General features: G+C 35.9%; 1 protein-coding gene across 1 annotated transcript in view; it reads right to left on the bottom strand.

Moving 5' to 3' along the window:
* The window catches only part of GRIK4 (glutamate ionotropic receptor kainate type subunit 4), a 5,029,336-nt gene that overhangs the window by 266,809 nt on the left and 4,739,164 nt on the right, over positions 1 to 23,363 (bottom strand). Inside the window, exon 18 of the mRNA XM_044081017.1 lies at positions 7,484 to 7,657. Coding sequence (XP_043936952.1) covers positions 7,484 to 7,657 — 174 coding nt within the window. The remainder of the gene's footprint in view (positions 1 to 7,483; positions 7,658 to 23,363) is intronic.

The raw sequence follows: 23,363 nt of genomic DNA, 5'->3' as shown, positions 1-23,363 counted from the left end.
GCTTCTGACTAGGTAATCACCACTACCACAAAAAAAGCATCTCTGTTGCTTTAAAGTCCAGCTCAAAATGTCACTTCTCCACTACAATCCCCTCATGTCAGAGCTCCAGTCAAAGAAGTACAATTTAGGTATAGCACTTTATAACCACAGAATTCAACTACCTTGTGTTCTCTCTCATAAAACTATAAAATCAGGATGATATAGCTACATGATGAACAGAAAAGTACTACAATTCCAAATGTGTATTATCTTAAATCTTTTAAAATACTGTACATTACTTGTCCTTTGTTATAAAGTGCAACGCAAAATGCCACACCTCAACTCACAAAACACCTCTCCCGAATCAGAGGAGTGCAATTTAGGTATTTCAAAGCAGAGATAATTTAGTGCTGTTAAAATAAATACTCAATGGGCCAGATTCATTAATGCCTACACTAAGTGTACACAATCCGTATTCAAGAACATCCCCACCATATTTTTAGTTACTCAGAAAGATTACACTAAGTGTACATGTGGTCTACATTTATAGTAACCTTTATGAATCTCCCTCAATATTTAAGTCTGCAGGAAAATCAGTAGGAAAACTAAAATTAGGAGGAAGAAGTTGAGTTATGTTTGTATTGTCTGTTCACTCAGAATGGTGTACATTTAGTGTACACGTAGTGAATGCGTTAATGAATCCCAGGGCATACGTCAAAAGGCAAATCAGAATATCACAGCTGTAGTTACATAAGTACTACAACTTCAAATGATGCCTTTAGAAATAAAAATACTCACACACACACACACACACACACACACACACACACACACACACACACACACACACACACACACACCTGCAGTCACATGCACATATTCACTGACTATTATCTACAGTTTTTAAACGTATGACCTGTGAAATCTTTTGTTATAAACAGACAAGAAAAACAAATACTTTTTATAAAAACATAAACAAAAATCCCGTAAAATGAAAAATACAATAAAAAATACAGAGCCTATGTTCTGGCATTATAGGGAAACAATGTAGCTTCCAATAGATGGGAAGCCCACCACCTGCAAAATCAGACATCATGGCATCATTGCATGATCTATTATTTTCCTGTAATTCATAGTCTGCAGGGCATTACTGCTCATTTAGAACATACCTTCTCATATAATAACAGTACATGGTTAGCAAAAGTGAGCTCTGTCCTGTTACCATGCCAGGTAAGTAACTGATTTCAGTCCTTGTCTAAAATAAGTACTGATTTCAGTGCTTATCTGAGATATCACCAAGAACAGATATTTCCAATCCCCAATTATGTCTTTTTTCTTGTAGGTATTTTTACAATTGCTTGCAAAACACCCAATATATTTCTTGGCATTTGTGACAGTACATACTGCTCACAGCAGCAATCCTTTTTTTTATCTGTTAATGGTGATTGTGGTTTGGGTAGCTAGGAGTTAATGGTGATTGTGGTTTACAGTGGTTAGGAATGATTAAAACAAGATGAAATACATTACTGGGGCATTATATCTTTCATTTTCTTCATAATCACACATCAGTGTTGAACAACAAGTGAATAGAAAAGGCAGTCTGCCTGTGAAAGCACAGAGCAGTTAACTGGTCACACTGTAATCATCAGTGATATGGCTTGTCAAGGAGTGCATATGTGGTTGATAACAAAAAGCTGAAATATATTACTGTGGCAATTCTTTCACTTTCATTAGAACATTAACATTAGAGTGGTGCAAAGAAGATGGCTATATTTTTGGAGATAGGGTGGAGAGATGACTTTATGGTCAAAATAAGTATATCCTCTCTGAAGAGGTACATTGCACTTAAAAAGTATGTGCGTGAAAAGAACTGAAGCTACTGTTGTATTTTGGAAATGCATTAAAGATACAACCTATATTTTGCCTGCAGTTTATCACTTTATCATTTTTTCACAGTCTCCCTAACACATTTTTAGATTCATTTCAGTGCAGACATGCACATTTTTTACTTTTTCTCACAGGAAGCAAATATATAACACATAAAATAATAAATATATATATATATATATATATATATATATATATATATATATTGTTTTTATAATATAAGAACTAAAACCACAATTTATTTGTCCCCGAAAGTGATATTTTCCATTTAATAAACTAAAGTTAAATTGTCTTATGATGTTTCATGGCAGTTCATGGCAATGGTGATCAATATTGGGGAGAATGTTCCAGGCATAGAAAACTACACGACAAAACAGAGACTTAACTCATTAGACTAAATGAGGAAGGGTTGCATCAGTCTGTATTTTATACACTAAAAGAAGAAGAATGAAACTCATAATGTGTGTGACATTATTCAGCTAATGCACTTGTCAGTGAGGCAAAGGGCATTAATAGGAGGTAATATCTGCAACATTCTGTAAAATCAGGGACAGTTTTACACTATTACTTGGACTCACTTAAAAATTTAATACAGCAACAGACCTAGTATCACAATGTACTTTGCAGACAAAGAGAAAAATGAAACTCTAATATCTGGTATTATTGACTGATTGTAAGGATATATAATTTACAAGGGCAGGAACAAAAATAAGAAGAGATATAGGTGACATACCTTTAACTGAGAGACAGTTAAGAAACATGTTGGAGAATGTGTGTGTACAGTCTCCGTATCTAAATGTCGGCACATGAGATGCGGAATGTCGACAAGCTGAATAAAAGACCAAAATCACTGGAGAAGAGCAAGTCTCAAAAATCACTCTTCTCCATAAAACTTATTTTTTTGGGGGGGGCAAACCCCCCTGCACCCCATCACATCTCCTAAACTTACATATACCAACTCTGCAATCACCATACCTTGAAGAAAAGGGAATATTATGAGAAATGGCATCTTGGACTTTGTATAAGTCTAATCTTTCAGCCATTCAGTCTCAGCATTTAGGGAGTCACTCTAGGAGATCCTGACTTTTCAAATGGGATGCTTGTGTGCCTGTATGTATATCATTTTGAGCACTTGTGTGTGAGATACCAAATTGGGGGTTGTCTGTGTCAAATTGATGCATGGGATGCTGGTGTCGACTACTACAGAAAAATGCTGATTTGCAGTTGTGGTAGTTAAGGACAATTTAGAGACATGCAAATTAACCAATAATGAGGTCTTTCTGAATTGCAGCTGACATGTCTCTGGATCATATATTCCACAACTGCGGAAACAGCCTCGTTTGGTCACAGCTTTTACTAAGGGAGATGCGGGTTCTTTTTGAATCCCCATCTATATGTTGCGAACTGATTTATCATTGAGTTATATGATTAGGCTGTTCCATTAATATGTTGTTAAAAAGTATCCTTCAAATAAAGTACAGCTGTCTGTTAGTTTGCTGATTTTCCAGTGATAACATTCTATAGTTAAATTACAACATGTGCAGTTTTTCATCTTGTAAGTGATTAAGTCAGCTTTTTATCCATGCAGACTGTCTCATTTTTAAATTGTAATGTCTTATAAAAGAACATAATCCTTCAATGTAACTATATACTGGTGCACCATAGATACATTATGCCTATCTTTGTCAGTGTTTAATTAGACTATACCCCAAAATATATGCTTTTGTGCCTGAATCATGAGTAAAAAGGGTCTTCAGACCAGTCCCATTAGCAGGCAAACAAATAAATAGATGTATGTTAGAGAAAGTCTGCTGAAGGCTCTTGTGGTTTGCAAGTCAAGTATGCGTAATTTTTCTTAGTGCACTACCCTAATAAATACCTTCCTTGTATATCTGCTGTCACTCTTAATCCTTCATAGTACTTACTTTTTGCACGCAAAATAAAGTAGGTATATAAATATTCTGAGAAAGCTCTGCATCTCTTCGTAACTGTTCCTAGCAATGTAACTGCTTTAGACTTCAAATACTTTTTCAAGCATTCAGCCAAGGACCTTTTTAAAGTAATTTACTCTCTGTGGTTGTTCAGAGTACTATTTTTCAAACATTTAGTCAAGGATCTTTTTTTAAGTAATTAACTTTTTGTGGTTATTCAGAGTACCTTTCATAGAATACCTCATACTATGGATATGAACAGTACAAGAAAAAATACATTTCCTTATATGGAAGATGCTGCTTAAATTAGGGCTAAGTATATCACAGTATTCTTAAAGTCCTGTTAATGGCTTCTGAATTAATACAGATGATGGCATTTCCTACCTTAAACTCTTCAAGGATAAATAAATATGGCTACATGATTAATTATCTATAGCAAAGTGATTTGCAGTTACCATGATCACAGTTGTGCAAGTTAAAGTGATCCATACCACTCGTGCAGAATTTAGTTCATGCAAAGATAAAGTGAATTAAAAAAAGGAAAAACATTGTTAGAAACTGCAGATACAGCAGAGTCGAGTATCTGAACATCTATTATCCAAAACATCAATTATCTGAATACAGCCTCCCAAAGTTTTTGGGTAGGAAAAATCATAATGTCTGACTATGTAAATATGTATTCGCTTGCACGTGAGTTTTGAGCTTGTAGCTCGCTCATGTGTGAAAAATATTCTTTATTGTCCACTAGAATTGCTGAATGATTGAAATGTATATTCCCTGTGTGCAGGAAACACAAGATTTTAGAAGTTTTTTATCCAGTTCAATGTATGTTTGATTATCCGGGTCTATATTAGATCAGCGAACGCTTAAAAAAGTGAATGCTGATTGATCGAACTTATGTAAGCAAATGTTTAAAATATCGAAGCAACAGAAACCCAAATTTGTTTCCTAGGGAAAGAATTCGGTCGTCCGTTTCTGTTGCTTCAGTATTTTCAGTGCTATGGTGGAAAGTTACGGGTCGGGTTCAGGTAAGTGTGCGATTGTGTGGATGTGAGTGTTAGGGTGGGTTAGTTGAGTTAGGGTTAGGGCGCGGGTTAGGTATGTGTGCGATTGTGTGGACGTGAGGGTTAGGGCGGGTTAGGTGAGTTAGGGTTAGGAAGTGGGTGAGGTGAGTGTGCTATAGTTAGGGTTAGGGTTTGGGTTAAGGTAAGTGGATAGTTAGTGGTGTGTGTATAGTTTAGTGTAGGGTTAGGTGTCAGATTTTAGGTGTATGTGTGTGGATTGCTGTTTGTTTGGTGCACTTGTGTTGTGTGTATGTGTTTTGAATCAGTGATTTTTTTCCCTAGGAAAAAAAATCGCTGTTCTGGCAGTTCGAGATTGTAAGCCTTCACTTACATAAGTTCGATCAATAAGTGTTCGCTGATCTAATATATACCCGATTATCCAAAGTACCCGAGGTCCCAATTAGTTGGGATAATTGACTCTCTACTGTAGAAGAAACTATAAATGCCTTATGAAAGACCATTAAACACTAAATCCTACAAAACTGCTTATAGCGTTTGCAAGAACTGAGACCTCATTACATGCCAATGAGGAGCATGGTTTGATATAGATAGGTAGTTTGTTCCAGAGTATGTGAAGTCTCTGGGACAGAAATCTATCCCTCCAGCATGTTCTGTTTATTGTGATGACAAGGTTTAGGTCCCTAGAGCGCATAGCTGGGAGGGATTGGGATTTCTTTAAGTGGAGCATGTCCAACAGCTCTGGGTTTGACATAGCTTTGTATGTTAGGCAGGGATTGAGTCTGAGTAGGCAATATGCGATGGAGTAAAGCTGGGGTTTTTTGAGACGGTCTGCGTAGGGCATCTGTTTGGGGCCGGTAATCCTCTTTGTGAGGTATTTCTGTGGCCTTTCCAGTTGTTGTAGATGTCTTGTGAGGTACATACCAAAAGAGGTGTTGTACTCTATAATGGGTCTAATGAGTGATGAGTAGAGGGGAACAATGACCTCTTTTTCCCTGGATGAGAAACCTTTTGTGATGGTGTGCCACATAGAAGGATTTCATGACTACTATGGCAATGTGATTATCAAAGGAGAGACTACTGTCCATCTGTGTCCCAAGGTCTCTTATCACACTTTCAGTGTTAAGTAGACTACCACCTATGTGGTAGCTCATGGGTACAGAGTTTTTACCAAAGGGGATGACAATGCACTTTTTGGCAATGAGCTTGAGGCCATGGCTCTGACACCAGGCATCTGTCTCAGTGAGGCCCTTTTGTAGGATGTACACATCGTTAGGAGTTTCAATTATGAAATATATATATATATAAATAGATATATATAATATATATATATATATATATATATATATATATATATATATATATATATGTATACTGCTATGGTTACAGTTACATGTACAGACCACCATGTCTATACTTACGTGTTACACCTGCTATGGCTATATATATATATATATATATATATATATATATATATATATATATATATATATACATATATATATATATATATATATATATATATATATATATATATATATATATACATATACATATATATATATATATATATATATATATATGTACTACTGTGGCTACGGGTCCATATAATGAACAGCATCAGCTGCAGCACTTTTGAGAGGGAAGTAGTCATGTATAAAGCTAAGAAGCAATATAGATTGGACATTATTTTGTCACAAGATATTGCATCTCCTTTTCTATACCCTTAGATCAGCCTTCCCAAAAATGAAATAAGTACTTAGTTTAAGGATTGTGACATACCCCAACAGTAATATTTAAAAGACTGTTCCTTTCACAAGAACCCAAAGTAACACACTGCTGAGATGATTCAGTTTCTCAGTGTAGGTATATTTAATCTATTTTATGAATGTTCATCTGCTGAAGTCCTTAAAGTTAAAAGCCAGAAGTGACATACTGCCATAGCATAAAGTTAGCATCTTTTGTAATGAAGTGGGATTAAGCATTCATGAACTTAGGACCTATTTTTGCTTTGACTAAGTGAGTTCTAAATGGCATAGTTCTACAGAACCAAGGCATTAAAAGTGTAAACTGACAGAACCCAGTGCTGAACAAAAGGTAATAATTCAGAATGGTTTACTTTTGACGTCACTTTCAGCATAGCTTGAAGACATGCTGACATTTGCAAACAGTTATTACTATGAAATATTTAAAGTACAGATGCACTAATGTGGCTAGTACAATATTAAAAATATAAAACCCCGAACAGTCATACTGATGTCAGGAAACAAGTGAACTGGAAAGAACAATTTCTTAAACTCTACAACATATTATGTACATGCATTGCTAAATTAGTACAGGATGGAATGTGAAGACGTTGCTTATCTGCATTTTTGCACATGGCAATTTCACTAAAAATAACTGAGGGGCTGTGCATTGTGACAGCTCTTTGGATTCTGGAAGGAATACCAAGATGACATAAAAGAAGCTTCTCAGCATAAACTTTACACTCCTTTTCACTGCACAAATTTCTCCATGAATGAAAGAATAAAGTGGAAGAGGCATAAAAGGAATAATGTGTTCTGTGGTACAAATAATAAAAGATGAGGTAAAAGTTCCTAAATTTGCATGAAGTGAAGTGTGTTCTGCAACAGTCTTTAACCATAATGCTATAAAAGGACTCACCAGACTCCACTGACACAGCGCGTAGACAAGGCACGAGGTGCAATGGTCGATCCTTGCTGCATAAATCCTCCAACGGGGAACCAGAGGCTGTTTCCTAAAGAGTACTGATTAACTAATAAATTCTCCCGCCCTCTGATATATGGCTGAGGATTATACCATTCATATGGAGTCAGTCTGTGGACAAAAATACACTTTAGTGACTTCTCAGGTTTGCATTTCCAAGTCCAGTCATAATTCATAACTGCAATGCTGAAATGTTAGTTCAATATGGGTAGTACTGAGTGAGGGAACACACACGTGCTGTGAGCAGTGCCCAAAAATGTAAAAGAAATATACTAGGACCACCAAAAGTGGAAAGAACTGGTGGGCCAGAGGTAAAAAGAAGTAATGCTAGTATCTTCAAATGTCCACATTCTACAAAAGTAACCTAAGTAACAATATTATTACGTAGCATAATACCCCAAGATCAATGAAAAAGAGGAATAATAATGTTTGTAATATATGGAGCAACACAATTTCATTTTGAATAGGAAAAAGACTTTACGATGTAACAAATGATGCATGTCTGAGTTTTGATAATTATTTCACAGCACTGTTAAGTTTTAATCTCAAGCTGTAGCATTAAATGCAAACATAGCCAGCAACCACAAAACAGCAGCAAGACACTGTTACACACTTTACTGACACAAACACACACGCAGTGGTGTGAATGAATGAATGAAGTGACTAACAACTTTTTAAGTGTTCATTCATCAGAAGGGCACTTAGCTTTTGGCTACTCTCTGTATTGCACACCTAAGTGTTTCATGGCTTTCATTGTTGTAAAACACATCACATTCTTTCACATTTTTGAACCCAGCTGAAGTTCTTTTGTGGAAAGATGGTTTATTTTTTATATAATACAATTTGCCCCCACAGTTTAAATAATAAATTATTAATGAAATATTTATTGTTCAAGTATTATATGGAAATTTTGTTTTCTTTTGAAAAATATGTAATGGGTTGTTTCAGTTTGAAATGATTATCTTCTATTTGGGTAATGAAATTAGTATATCTTTTAAAAGGCAATATTTTGTGGAAGTGTTAAGAACCTAAGAAGACAAGAGTCTTTTAACATTAATAAAGTTTGTTGTTTTTAAGAGTGTTGATTGCCAATGTGTGTAATATAATACATTCAGAATAATCCTTGGCAGAAGGTTTGACCCAGAACAGACTGCTGCTACATGAAACCCTAAAAAAAGCTCAATGACTAAATGATTTTGAAAACCATAAGCTACTAACACCAAAGCAGAATCACATCATGCTGACAGTCACATTTTTACATGTTTACGGACTGGATTCCTTCTACAGATGATTCCAGCAAGCTCAGTTCAGGAACTGACAAACTGCTAAAGGGGAACCAGAATACCATGGCTCCTCTATAAAAATGCTATCAAGCAATCCAAGCTTAGACTGCAGCAAATAACTGAAAAGATGCCAGTAATGCAATTTCACAGGAGGTTGGGATAACAGGAACAAAAGCATCCTACCACATATGACACTTTGGTGAATGTGCAGTTCCTCAACAGAGTGAATGATTTTGAAATTATTTTGAGAGTTCTGTTCATTGAATATTGAAGATGTCAAAAGAAGGAAGTTTGATAGCCTGTGGGTAAGATAAGTGCTGGTTTGGGATACTAATGCTAAAACCTTGAGATACACTGAAGGTTTAAGCATTGAGGGATTGGAGTTTTTGAAGGTTAGGTTTAGAGTAGGGGCTAAGTAAGGGGATAGATTTAGTGATGCATGTATATTCCTGCATACAGTATATATTAGAAATATTTGGGTTTAGACAGTGTCACAAAAATGTTTTTTCTAAGATAAGGTGCAAGGTTAAGTTTAGGTTTAGCATTAGGAGCAGGGTTAGGGTTAGCATGCGTTAAGAAGGTAGTACAGGGAGGGCAAAGCTATCCCTAACTTAAACCCTGCCCCGAACCCTGCACCTTAACTTAGAAAAACCCTTTTAATGCAACTAATGTTTTTTTTTCCAAACACCTTTATTGAATTATCACTTGTGACATTGGCAAATTTACAGTCATATAAAAGTAATCAAACTTCATTAACATAACATTATACTTCACATATATTGCTATATATCATATAGACAAAGCAATATTACATAAATTATTTGATTCCTACCTTTTTTAAACAAGAAACATATTTATTAAACCATCACTTACTACATAAGCAATCATACATTTATACAAATGAAACAAACCACACTGACACAATCCTAGTTGCATCACAAACCATACTAGCGCACTCCCAGTTGCCAACATTATACATCACTAATAATCTACCTAATCTTTATCACTCAAAAATTAAATAGCTAATTTTTCTAATTTGTTGTGAGTTCTAAGTCATCCTGAATTTGGAAAAAGTGAGTTGCTTAGTATTGTCTAGCGTAATGTAACTACTAATTTCACGAATTTAGCCCCTTTGGGAAATTTGCCCTTACCGCATTGGTATGGATATATGTAAAATATTTTTTTCTAGTTTGTCTGTTTATGTTTTCTTTATTTCTTAGTGTTTGTTGAACAGGGAAGTAAGACCGGCCAGTACTCCTTTTCAGCCGTTGCCTATGGCAGAATATAACTATATTTAGTTAAGTGAGACATTAAGACTTATAAGGAATGATCATTTAGCAGATTATGTACCAGTAGGATACAAAAGTCTCATACAACACCTCACAGCAAGAAAAATAAAAATTATATGCAGTTACAAAAATGCCACATTTAAAGACAAATCCATCTATCTTGATTACCAGTTCATTAATACATCTACCTTGATTAGTACTGATTATTATAAAGTAGAAATATTAAACTTTTCTTAGGTTCATTATTTGCTCATTTTGATTTTTGTTTATTCTGATATTAGTGGGTTTATTTTGTGGCTGACGTTGATAGTTTCTATTTAGGTACTTTTAATGAAATGATTCCCTTTTATGCACTGTGTATACTTTTTTGTTAATGTTATTGCTTATTTTTTCACACTGAAAACACAAAATGTTGGCAATGGGCACTTACCACGGAGTACAATAAAATAAAAGTTCTGCAACTTGCATTGTCAGAATATTTTTCCACTACATTGTGTACATTTTAAGGGATTGTTGAACTCAGTGCATCAGAAGTAGTAGAAGAGAACATGAACAAATAAAACTAAAAGCAGATTAGATTTATTCACTTCTGTCACATAATCTGCTGTAAAAGGAAGTATAAGAAATATTTACTTTTTAATGTGTTTTCTTTATAGTCTATGATACCCATAAAACAATGTTTAATAAATACATTTGTTTTATTTATTTTTGGTTGCTAAGAAGTACCTTTAGTTTCTTTATTTTTTACTTTGATGCCTGACTGGACAGACTTTATTTACAGTGGGGAAGACTGGACAGGAAAGCACTGGACATATTAAATTTACTAATAAAATCCATAATATAAGTATATTTAATATAAGATTCCATGGACGAAGAATGTGCATATACCTAAGTATACCGAAATTACTATGACAGCAAAAAATACAAGCACATGCAGCCACAGTAATCATGAAGCACGTATAAAGTTAATATCTATAATATTAACATAGTGTCACCTATATTTTTTCTTTGGTACATAATTAATAATACCTGACCTATTCCAAAATAAGCTCCAGTATAGTAGCCATATTGTTTCTTTGAATTAAGGGTTCATGATGTTGGTATAGAGAATCAATAGAAACATTTTCAATAAACTTGGTGTTCTAATTTGAAAGATAAACAAAGCATGCCCTGTGACACTGAGCAAAAGATGCAAAATTACAAAGGCTGAAAAAACTTCAAGAGACTACATGGCTTCACTTCTAAAGATCCTTTAGTGTCAGTAGACTAATAAATGCAGATTACAGTATCAGATAGTTGTAAATAAGGAGCAGAAAGTTGCTAGAGCTCTTATATATGAAAAAATCAAAGTGGAATAATCTTGAGTTAACTAATACATTTTTTCAGTAGACCTTAAAAGTGTAGTCAGAGGAAATAGATAAGCATTTCTGATGGAGATAGGAGCTTTGATGGAAAAGTGGGAAGCGGCAAACTTATGAATTATAGGGACATGGACGTGTGAGAAGGGAGGAAGGATGCAAACATTCAGAAAGTGATTGAATGCAAGGAAAGGCTGAGGTAAAGATTTAGAAATTATATAATTACAGTAAGAGTGAGTATGGAATTTTCAAAGGCGGCAGAGAAAAATGTACACTGGAATAGGAGAAAAACTTACGTGCCTACTTAGATACTTTTTTAGATGTTCAAAAGTAAGACAACAAAAGTATGGCCACAAACTGAAGGTGTGACTAGGAATATGGCATATATCGGGGTGTGCCAAATGACAGCATTTCAATGCATTAATGCATTGTTGCAGAATACAAATTTCAAAATCAGTATTGCCTATCAAGGAGTTGATCTACACACACACACCCACACACACACACACACACACACACGCACACATGAGCAGCACATGGTTACCCTGTGTGTCCTTGATTAGTGAAGTCTCAGAAATTACTTGCTCACTCATATTCAAGTGAAACAAGTAATTAACCAAGACTTTGCCCTCACTTGCCCAATGGTGCATAACTGTGCAGTTGGTAAATATAAGTTCAGAGGGTGTAGGAGGTGCTGGGAGGATTACTCTCACTCAAACACTTTTGTACTGAGCTGTCTCATTACTTTATCTGTAATGGGTAGCTCTTACAATTGTAGGAACAAGCACTTGGGATGTGAGGATGCATGCAAAAATCACACATATACATACATCTGTTTATTTCCATCTGTTGACTGGGAAAGTCTGATTGGGCAAAAAAAAAAAAAACTTTTCAGAGGAGGGCCAGGAAGAAAATTCCTCACAAAATTATACAATGTCATACATTAATACAAAGAATTAAAGTCACATAATTTAAGAATTGCCGTATAGAGATATAGGATTAAAGAAAAAATTTAAATAAAATGCAAACACATATATAAAATCCTGCAATATACCAAAGAATGTTCTTCATCCAGATATTGTTGCTTATCCAGCAGACATACATGCCAGCAATTATCATCTCTTGAAGCAAGTGTCACTATATCCATTTACTTAATTTCCTCTACAAAGACTTCCATTTATGAACAGAGAAAATATTAACCTACTATATCCTGTCCTGCTGTTAGTTTTATGTTTATTTTATTTATTAGATAACTGCTTATCATAGTTTTACTGAGCTCATGGCATTCTAACACATTTTTTAATTAGATTGGGGATGGAGTTTCAACGTGGGCGGATTAAGCAGTTTCTGACAAAAAAAAATGGAAAACTGAACAATGTAAAGGGAATATGCAAAAAAAAAAGTTTTGGGTTACAAGGACTATGCAGTGTTATTTTATTTATTTATGTATTTGACAAATGGGCAAATGGACTAGCCCTAAAATCCCTTTTAGATATGTCTATGACTGACACCTCACAAATTAGTTTTTTAAGGATAAATGTTCACAGAAACAGATTTATAAAACGGTGTTGTTCTCTGTGAAAACAACTGAGTTGAGATGTTCTGTGTACAAGAACCTAAAATACTTCTGAAAATATAAAATAAACCATAATACTGTAACTTAACTTATTATTCTGACTATCAGCAAGGCTGGCCTTAGGTGAAATGGTATCTTAGGCAAAGGGGTCTATGCGCTCCCCTGCTGCTTATGCCCCCAAGACACACACATCCCTCAAGGGCCCTCACATTGCACTCTCGCATTGCAGGGTCCCCATATCACCCAGATATCTTTTTTCCCATCTTACCTTATTCTACAGCTTTTTCCCTGCATCTTTCCAGTGCACCCTCACTGGGTCAGACTGCACCTTAATAAATGCAGAGGAAAGACATGAAATAAGTAGTGAGGTCTGGGGTAGCTAAACCACCAGAAGCCTTTGGGGCAGTCAAAGTGTTCTGAGGTGCATTTCAGAGTCTTTTTATAACCTTTTGATTCAATGAATCTCTTAACAAAAATTATAACTAAGGAAAGAAATTCAATATTACTCTTTAACTTTGCTGTTTCCTCCATCCTTCCAACACACCATAGCTGACTAAGACTGCCTCATTAATAACTGTGGAATAAATAAACAAATTAAGCTTGGGGGGTTGGGTGCTGCTAGGCCCACAGCCACGGGGTCTAAAAAAATAACAAAAGAAGGAAAGAAATTCAGTCTTATGTTTTCTGTCAAGGAGGAAAAAAAAACAGTGTCTGACCAAATAGCAGTTTACAAACTAGGAAGACAAATGACTTTGAAGATATATAAATTGATCTGTGAATAATGCCTACCTCCCATAAAAATAGTCATCTTCTATATATATTTCAAATAACTGCTGTCAAATATTTATATAATATGCCTCCTCATCCCTACCCTAAAAGGGGTCTATATTCGTCATGAAATTAATATTACATTGAACGGCTTGTACATTGAACATTGCACTTCGAACTTTACTTTTACTAAACAGGCATATCTTCAAAAATAAATCATCAAATGGCCATAGTTGAACAACAAATAGGAACTGTGACCTTCTACTTACTTACCAGTAATGTAGCTTTAACAGAACCTGCCCTTTCACCAATTTAGTGCAACTTCAGAGTTGGTACATATAATAAGCAGGGGGTATGAGGGGCACAGCCCCCCCAAAACAGAAGGGTTCTCTGTGTATGTCAAAGGTTTGATTGTAAGGAAAATTAAAGTAGTAATAACATAGAATGTTACTATATCTTGTGTGAGGTCTGTTAACAATGTGGGCAATATTTCTTCATCTGTCCTGACAAACCTCAGGAGGTGAGCACAGACATTAAAGAAATAATGACCACAGACAGCCTGTAACCTACCCAGCAGTTATGGCCATTTGCTTGCATTTCACACCTCTGAATGCGATTAAAAATATGGCCATGTAGTGTATTTCAGCTTAGTATCACACAGTAAAATATTGCAAGTTGCTTCACACAAATCACATTAATCCTAGAAAGCCAGAATAATGAAAAAATAGCAGATATGAGATTTTCATCAAAGAGGGCCCTAGTAATTATAGGTAATGTCTCTGTGTACATCTCAGATGTCTGAATCTTCAAAAAAAATCACTCTCTCAAATTCTTAGCCAAAAAAAAAAAAAATCCGGTACAAAGTTAAAAATGTTGGGAAAAGAAAGACCCAATATCAAGAATAAATTTTAAATACTGCTCTTAAATACCTGGGGAATTGATAGCAAAACAAGTTTGCATAGTATTCAGTTTTTAAGGATATGAAATCAGAAACTCAACTGTCATTATTTGTTGTCTGTAACCTTCTACTATTGACCGCAAAGCTGCAAATTTTATGATGCACAAACCAAAAACGCAACTCTGTGATATTCAAAGCTCTCAACTTATTTAAATATCAGAAACAAAAACAAAAATAGTGTGTGTGTGTGTGTGTGTGTGTGTGTGTGTGTGTGTGTGTGTGTGTGTGTGTGTGTGTGTGTGGGGGGGTAGATGGCCTAAAATCATGTCAGTTTTTAAATATTACTGTAATAACTTAAAATTAAATAGGTCTAGTTTGCATCAATGTGGATTTTCAAAAAATAAGTACAGTGCTCTAATGTATGTTATTATTTACAGACTCTAATCCTCAGTGATTTGCTAGAAATATCAAAGAATTAAGGACAGGTTTAGCATAAATAGTCATGTCTTGTTTTAATTGAAGATGTGATTATTTGAACACAAAATATCTAAAACTTTGTGAGGTCAAAACAGTGACTTCCAAGTTTGCAATACACAAAAACAAGCCCTTTTTCACCCTAGATGTTAGGGTGAGCCCCACACCCTTGGACTATTTATACATCTGTGTGTTTGCATGAAGTTCAAGATTGCACAAACTTGGAGAAGATGGAGAAAGTAAGAAAAACATAGCACTCACCTTCTTGTTGTTTTTCATAGACTAACCCCCATAACACACTGATGGTGATCTCTCTGTAATTCTCATCCATTAACTAGCCAGAAATAAAGAGTAGGACTATTTTTTTAATACAGAAATACTGATTCTCTGGTTTGTTCATTTATGTCATATTTGCTAACCAGGTAGATGGATTGGTCCAAGGACTTATTTTAACCATAAGTTGTACCACAGACAAATGATAAATTCCGCATTTACAGAAATAATTAAATGCAAGAGAAAACAACTTTCTGTAGAATACTTACAATCTGCAGCAGATGACATAGCCTGCCCCATATCAATACTAATCAACAAGTCCGTATCAGGATCGTGTGCACCCAAACTGTGGGGAAACACATGTATTATCCAACTACATAAAGGGGAAAATCAGTGGAATTATCTAACTAGGAACCAACAGTCATACTCTCTCCCTTTTTCATCAAGAAACATCTTTATCGGATTACCACTTACATAGGCAATCATATTTTTATATAGATTGGAAGAGGGTTGCACCACAAGTATTAGTATTTCATCTGAGTATTCAAAACTTGCTAAACAACTGAAATGGCGAAAAGACAGCTTCAAAACAACAGCTTCAATAACAGGCTTTTACCATATTGAATCCACACTATATATACATATATATATATATATATATATATATATATATATATATATATATATATATATATATATGTTCCTTACTCTTTACTACACACTGATATTAGTCATTGATAGGCAAGGCTAGCCTGCAGTTCAAATTAATTATTGGTCTCTTCCCATTCTATTACATTTCCCAGTCTAATTATTTGCTCCCAATACCTTGATTCCTTTGCCAGTTTTCACCAGTAAATTCCAGCCCTCTGTTGCCAATTCTCTGTATCCCTAATTGCATAATCTCCTTTCTCCATTCTCATGTTGGCTTTGTTCTTGGAATACTTCCTGCAACTTTGTGAATATAAAATTCTGTATGGTGGTTATTATTCTCCTTAAGAATCTGCATCCAAACCCCCAATCTCCCCTTATTTCTTGACCCCCCACTTCATCATAATCCCTTTTCATTTTGAATTATGCTTATGTTATGTATATGAAGCTTGACTGTGTAGCTCAGAAATATCCCTTTGAATCAGGTAATCCCACACCACCTTGTTGTATTGGAAGGATCACCTTATCCCACCTGACTCTTGCCCTCTTTCCTTCCCAGATAAAATCTTTCAACTCTTTATTAATTGCTATCCACAACTATTCCTCTAGTTTATAAAAATATGCCTCACCTGTGCATATAACTAAAAGGACTAAACACATTTTCACTGCTTGTATCTTCCTATCCATATCCATAAAACAGAGCTTCCAATATCTTACTTTTTGTATTATGTTTTGTTTAGTCTCTTACAACATATCCTTAGCTGCCATAACAAAATCCTTTATAATCCATACTCCTAAGAACTTAATTTTATCATGCCCCCATAAATGTAAGCATTGTTGAACCAATTTGTGTATGGGTACATAATTTACAGATATTGCCTTTGTTTTATCTTCATTAATTTGTTATACCAAAAAAGACATGAAACTGTCTCAGAATATTCCACAGCACTGAAATGTCATTTTCTGGTTTTATCATGTACCAAATAATACCCTCTGCAAACAAAGCCAATTTTTCTTGATTGCATACCAATTATATAATTGAACTTCTGAGTTCCTTATTTTCTTTGCTAATGGTTTATAATATAATGCAAATAACAAAAGGAAAAGAGGACACCCCTGCCTGGTTCCTCTGCTCAAACACAGGTTATCAGAGAGGACCCCCCACATTATAATTTTCACCTCTGATACCTCATATATCGTCCTAATCAACCTTATTATTTTATCAGGGAATGCAGCTGCTTCTGTTGCACTACTCATAAAATCCCAACTTACTCTGTCAAATGCTTTTATTGCATCAAAAATCTACCAAAACAGTGGCATTTTCTTATATTCTGCTTCCCTGTGGATCATCATTGTTCTATTAATGTGATCAAATGTTTGCCTCTACTCCAAAAAAGCACACTGATCCATATCTATCAATGTTGGCATCATCTTTGACATTCTTTTATCCATTAAAGAAATAAACATTTTATGATCATGGTTTAGAATCAAAATGAGCCTATATGAAGCTTGATCTGATGGGTATTTACTATCTTTAGGTATGACAGCCATCACAGCTTTCTTCCAAAATGTTGGTACTTTTAATCCTTTTAAAATAGTTTTAAAACCTTCCAGATCTTTATCAGTTTCTTCCCTCTTAGCTTCCACACTTCCCAGGAATACCATCTATTCCTGAAGACTTTCCTGTAGACTGGTTAGACATCACCATTATTATCTCATCTCCTCCTGTCCTAACTGTTAGTAATTGTGCCTCAGCTACCTCTAACTTTGGCATATTTCATTCTTCCATAAACCTTTCTATTTAGACGTTTCCTTGATATCCTCATTTCTCTGCTTGATACAGATTTTTGTAAAATTTCCAAAATATTTCTAATACCTTTATAGGATATCTGTTTTTTTCCCTTGTTATAGGCTTCCTAAGCTTGGTAACAACCCTAAGCCGTTGTGCTAAAAGCTATCAAAAACCAGTTGTTTAGCAATAATCTTTTCTAAACTCATGCACATTATCAAGGTAACCCCTTATTTTCTCTTTAGCACTCTGCAGTTGCACCTCTTCTTATTCTGTGAGAATCCCCCCATTCTGCAATACTTTAACCTTTGTCAGACATTTTAAATCATTCTTGTTACTTCTTAACCATGTCCATTTCTCTTTTATTCCTAGCCTGTTTTTAAACTTCACTTTCATTTTATTTGATTCCCTAGCTACATTTTCTGAAGAAATTTCTGTCTCCCCTAATAATTCCCAAACAGTTTCCACTATCCATTCCTTAAATTCCTCTCTAACAGTGTATTATTTTTATTTCATTACCCTGCATTTTTATTTTAGTTATTATTGATGCATGATCTGAAATAGTTATTAGATGCATATCAAAACTTCCAATTAAATGCACATGTTCAAATGTGAAATATCATTTCTGTGCAGCCCAACCATGTGTTGTACATTTGTAAATTCTGTCTGAGCTCCATATCAAATATTTTCATAAATTTCTTCAAATATCTACTCTCTTTTGTTATATTTTTCTCTTCCAGCCCCCTCCCCAGATATATCCTAACTGTTGCATTTCAGTCCCTACTCATAAGCAATATTACCTGCTAACAGCTCATTATTTCTCCCAGAAGTCTCTTAAGCTCCACTGTAGCAGTTTTAGGTGGAGTATAAATACATGCCAGAGTAATCCTCCTCCCTTGCCAGTAGCCCCTTAGTACTACAAATGTACCATTATTATCTTTCTATCACGATTGGACCTCCTGTAGCAATTATTATAAGTGCTCCCTTTATCATTTGCCCCAGATATCCCACTGAATAACCATCCTGAAATGCTTTCTTTATCTGCCATATTGTCTCCATTGTTAAAAATCCATCAAAGATGTATACATTCCCAAGGACTGCAGAAGGTATTGTATAGCATCATTGAAGATCTTCTACAACACAATAAATCAATTCAGTGACAAAGGTAACCTAGTCTCTTCCATATCTTCATAGGTTCATAGGTTCATACTAGGCTACATCTACTACATCTGCCCAAGGGCATTTATAAGCCTAGCCCATAGTTATTTGGCTTTCGCCACCCCTTTATTTAAAAAAAGAGCCTATTATATTGTATGCTGCCTGTCTGCAGTGACACTGAAGTAATCCTGGGGTATATCTGCGATCTCCATCCATTGGTCAAGATTCCTCTTGAACAAGGCCAGCAGTGCAGAGGTGGCCTGGTCTCTGCCTTTTGTTCCACAGTTGATTTCACAGCATAGGAGTCTCTGGGTGTGATCATCATGTTCCTCCAGCATGTTCTATTAATAACCGTGGTCAGGTTTAAGTCTCCATCTGATCGATCTAGAGATTTGAGTTGATTTATATTTTCATCATCAGATCAGGGTTTGACGCTGGCCTATATGGTGAGCACAGGTCACCTCTGAGCAAGCGGTATGAGACTGAATAGAGCTGGAGTTCTTTCAGTCGGGCAGCATAAGACATATTTTTATCATATTGGATCTATCAAAAGCATTTGATACAATCTCTTATACTAACCTACTTCAAATGTAACTCTCAGAATGTTCCACATCACTGAAATGTCCTTTTCTTGTTTTATCAGGTGCAAATTAATATCATCAGCAAACAAAGTCAACTTTTCTTGAATACCATAACAATTATATCTTTGAATTTCTGAGTTCATTTTCTTTGCCAGTGGTTCTAAATATAACACAATTAACACAAGGGAAAGAAGGCACCTCTGCCTGCTTCTGCAGTTCACACAGAGCTTATCAGAGAGGAACCACCTCCATTTTAATTTTCACCTCCAATACCTCATATATCCACTTTCCACCTCTACCCTAAACTGTTTTGAAAACTTTCTCTTAGATTGGACACAATGTGTCACATACCAAACATGCTGCTCATTCTCCCTACCCATAACCTTTGGTGTCCCTCAGGGAAAAGTCCTAGGTCATCTCCTCTTCAATATTTGTATAAACAACCTTCACACTGCAGTGAGGCAAGGGTCCCTGGTTCAGTATGCAGACAACTCCACTTTAGTCTCCTCAGCTTCAGACATGACATCACTACAAACTATTATACAACGATTCTACTGCGTCATCAAACATTTTCTCCAATCTCTTCTTCTGAGCCCATACAAAACAAAAATCTAACTTCTAATCCCAAAACAATAGTCTGATCAAATAGCTATACTATATCATCAGCACTAAACACTTGACTTGGGATGGTCAAACATACTGAATTAATGGATGTCACTATAAATGATAACCTAAAATTTGATCTACACATCCAGAGTTCTATCAAAAAGACCCATATAACACATAGCATTTCCCCACCTCACTTTGCAATCAAGAAAGCCCACTGCCCTCTCATATCCATTGCCAGCTCTCCTATATCTTTCCTATATCTTTTCTGTGCTCTCAAATGTGAACTCCTCTCTTTTAACAAAAGTAGAACACAGTTATAATAAAATAGCAAAATTTGCAACCTGCCTTTCAAGTAAAATGCATCATTGCTTAGCACTCAATCAACTAAACTGGCTGGAATTCCAAAGTATCAAAAACGTAATCAACCTAACCTGACCCAAAGTATACTTCATCTCCCAAACAAATGTCCAGCAGTAAGGACAGTAATGCTATGGTGCTCCCATCTAGACCTCTCAAGTCTAAGGGCACAGATCTTGCCCAAGTAATTATATATAAAACAATAAACATGGTGAAATAATCTATTTCTCATATGTAATGAAATGTCAGAATACTCTCCCACAAGACTTAAGACAAATCATAAATCCAAAATACTTCAAAGCAAACCTTGGGACACGCCTCTTGGATTACAAACTACACTCCTGCCACTCTTCTTTTGGCTAAACATTGCTACAACTCGATCCATCTGCCCACTCCTTTTGGTTATCTTACATAATCTAAGCTTCTGGGCTATCATCAGATAACCCAGCAGTTTAGCCACACCTAGAAATTCTTACCAAATAATCTGATATCTAGTAGTAATGGCCTACACATATTCTATTGCACGTCTCTATTAACCTAATGGAATCTCTTAATATTATCATTGCTACTTAGTAAAACTTGAAATGAACTCTTTTGAATATAATGATTTTTAGGGTCTTTTAATATACTGAACTTTATTATATTGTATGACATTTTGTATGATTTGTTAAATGACCCAGTTGTACTTTCCTGGTAAACAAATGCTAATACATAAACACATAAATAAACAAATGAAACATCAAAATCAGATAGTCTGAGCAATGATGCAGTAATAGCATGTAGCATATTTAAAGTACATCTTTTTCAAACAGTGTAAGCACTGATACAGTTATTGAAGTAAAGCATAAAAAGTATATTTTTGGTCTCTTTCATAAACATACAGTAAGCAGAGCCTGCTTCTTCTTCTTCTTTCGGCTACTCCCATCAGGGGTTGCCACAGCAGATCAACTGTTTCCATTTCTTCCTGTCCTCTGCATCTTGCTCTGTCACACCAACCCACCTGCATGTCCTCTCTCAGCACATCCATGAACCTTATCTTAGGCCTTCCTCTTTTCCTGTTACCTGGCAGCTTCATTCTTAGCATCTTTTTCCCAATATACATCCCTCCTCAGCACATGTCCAAATCAACGTAATCTTGCCTCTCTGGCTTTGTCCCCAAACCTTCCAACCAGACCTCTCAACCAATCAGGGACAAATTTGAACAGAATCAGGGAAAAGTCAAGAAAAAAATCAGGGACAATCAGGGACACTTTTAAAATATTAGTGCTATTAAATTGAAACATTGAGAGAATCAGAGCATATGAATTAATACACCTTTTCTTAAGTAAAAGAAGTGTCTAACTCTTAATTATTCATTAAGTGTAATTTACCACCTTTCTGCCCAAAGTCAGTAGTTTTAGGAGGGATTCAGAGGGACAGAGCAAAAATTTGAGTCAAAATCAGGGACGTCCCTGAAAATTAGGGACAGTTGAGAGGTATGCTTCCAACCTGGGCTGACCCTCTAATATACTTATTCCTAATCCTGTCCACCGACGTCACACCCAGGGCAAATCTTAACATCTTCAACTCTGCCACATCAAGCTCTGACTCCTGTCTTTTTGTCAATGCCACTGTCATCAACCCATATAACTTAGCTGGTCTCACTACCCTCTTGTAGACCTTCTCTTTCACTTTTACTAGTACTCGTCTGTCACAAATCACTACTGACACTCTTCTCCACCCACTGCATCCTGCCTGTACTCTCTTCTTCAACTCTCTTCCACACTCGCCATTACTCTGAACTGTTGATCCTAAGTATTTGAACTCATCCACCTACGCCACCTCTACTCCCTGCATCTTCACCATTCCTCTATCCTCCCTCTCATTCACACACATATATTCTGTCTTAGTCCTGCTGACCTTCATTCCTCTTCTCTCTAGAGCATATCTCCACCTCTCCAGGGTCTCCTCAACCTGCCCCCTACTCTCACTACAGATCACAATGTCATCTGCAAACATCACAGTCCATGGGGACTCCTGTCTGATCTCGTCTGTCAACCTGTCCATCAACATTGCAAATAAGAAAGGGCTCAGAGCTGATCCTTGATATAATCCCACCTCCACCTTAAACGCATCCGTCACTCCCACCGCAGACCTCACCGCTTTCACACTACCCTTGTACATATCCTGTACCACTCTTACATACTTCTCTGACACTTCCGACCTCCTCATACAATACCACAACTCCTCTCTAGGCACCCTGTCATATGCTTTCTCTAAATCCACAAAGACACAATGCAACTTCCTCTGACATTCTCTGTACTTCTCCATCAACACTCTCAAAGCAAACATCGCATCTGTAGTGCTCTTTCCTGGCATGAAACCATACTGCTGATCACTAATCATCACCTCCCTTCTTAAGCTAGCTTCCCCTACTCTTTCCCATAACTTCATGCTGTGACTGATCAGTTGAATCCCTCTGTAGTTACTATAGCTCTGCACATCACCCTTAGCCTGCTAATTAAACATAAACTTAAGGCACAAGATTACAAAACAGGGAGTCCAGTCTGTTTTTATGTTGATCTCCTGCTACACAGACAGCACAAGTGTGAACTGTACCAGTTTCCATCTCAGACAGCTGATTGGCTACATCGGTAATTTCATAACAGTGCTAAGTCCTTCAACAAGACGGAACAGCACTGTCATTCCACCAGTAAGAAAGAAGCAAAAGGATGCACAAGGAGGGATGACAGGGTGTTATATTTGCAAAAGGATGC

The sequence above is a fragment of the Protopterus annectens genome, chromosome 8.part0 (genome assembly GCF_019279795.1).
Source record: "Protopterus annectens isolate FY-2018-M chromosome 8.part0, PAN1.0, whole genome shotgun sequence".
Lineage (NCBI taxonomy): Eukaryota > Metazoa > Chordata > Ceratodontiformes > Protopteridae > Protopterus > Protopterus annectens.
Note: the sequence above shows the minus strand (reverse complement) of the source record. Positions and strands in the feature narration are given on the sequence as shown.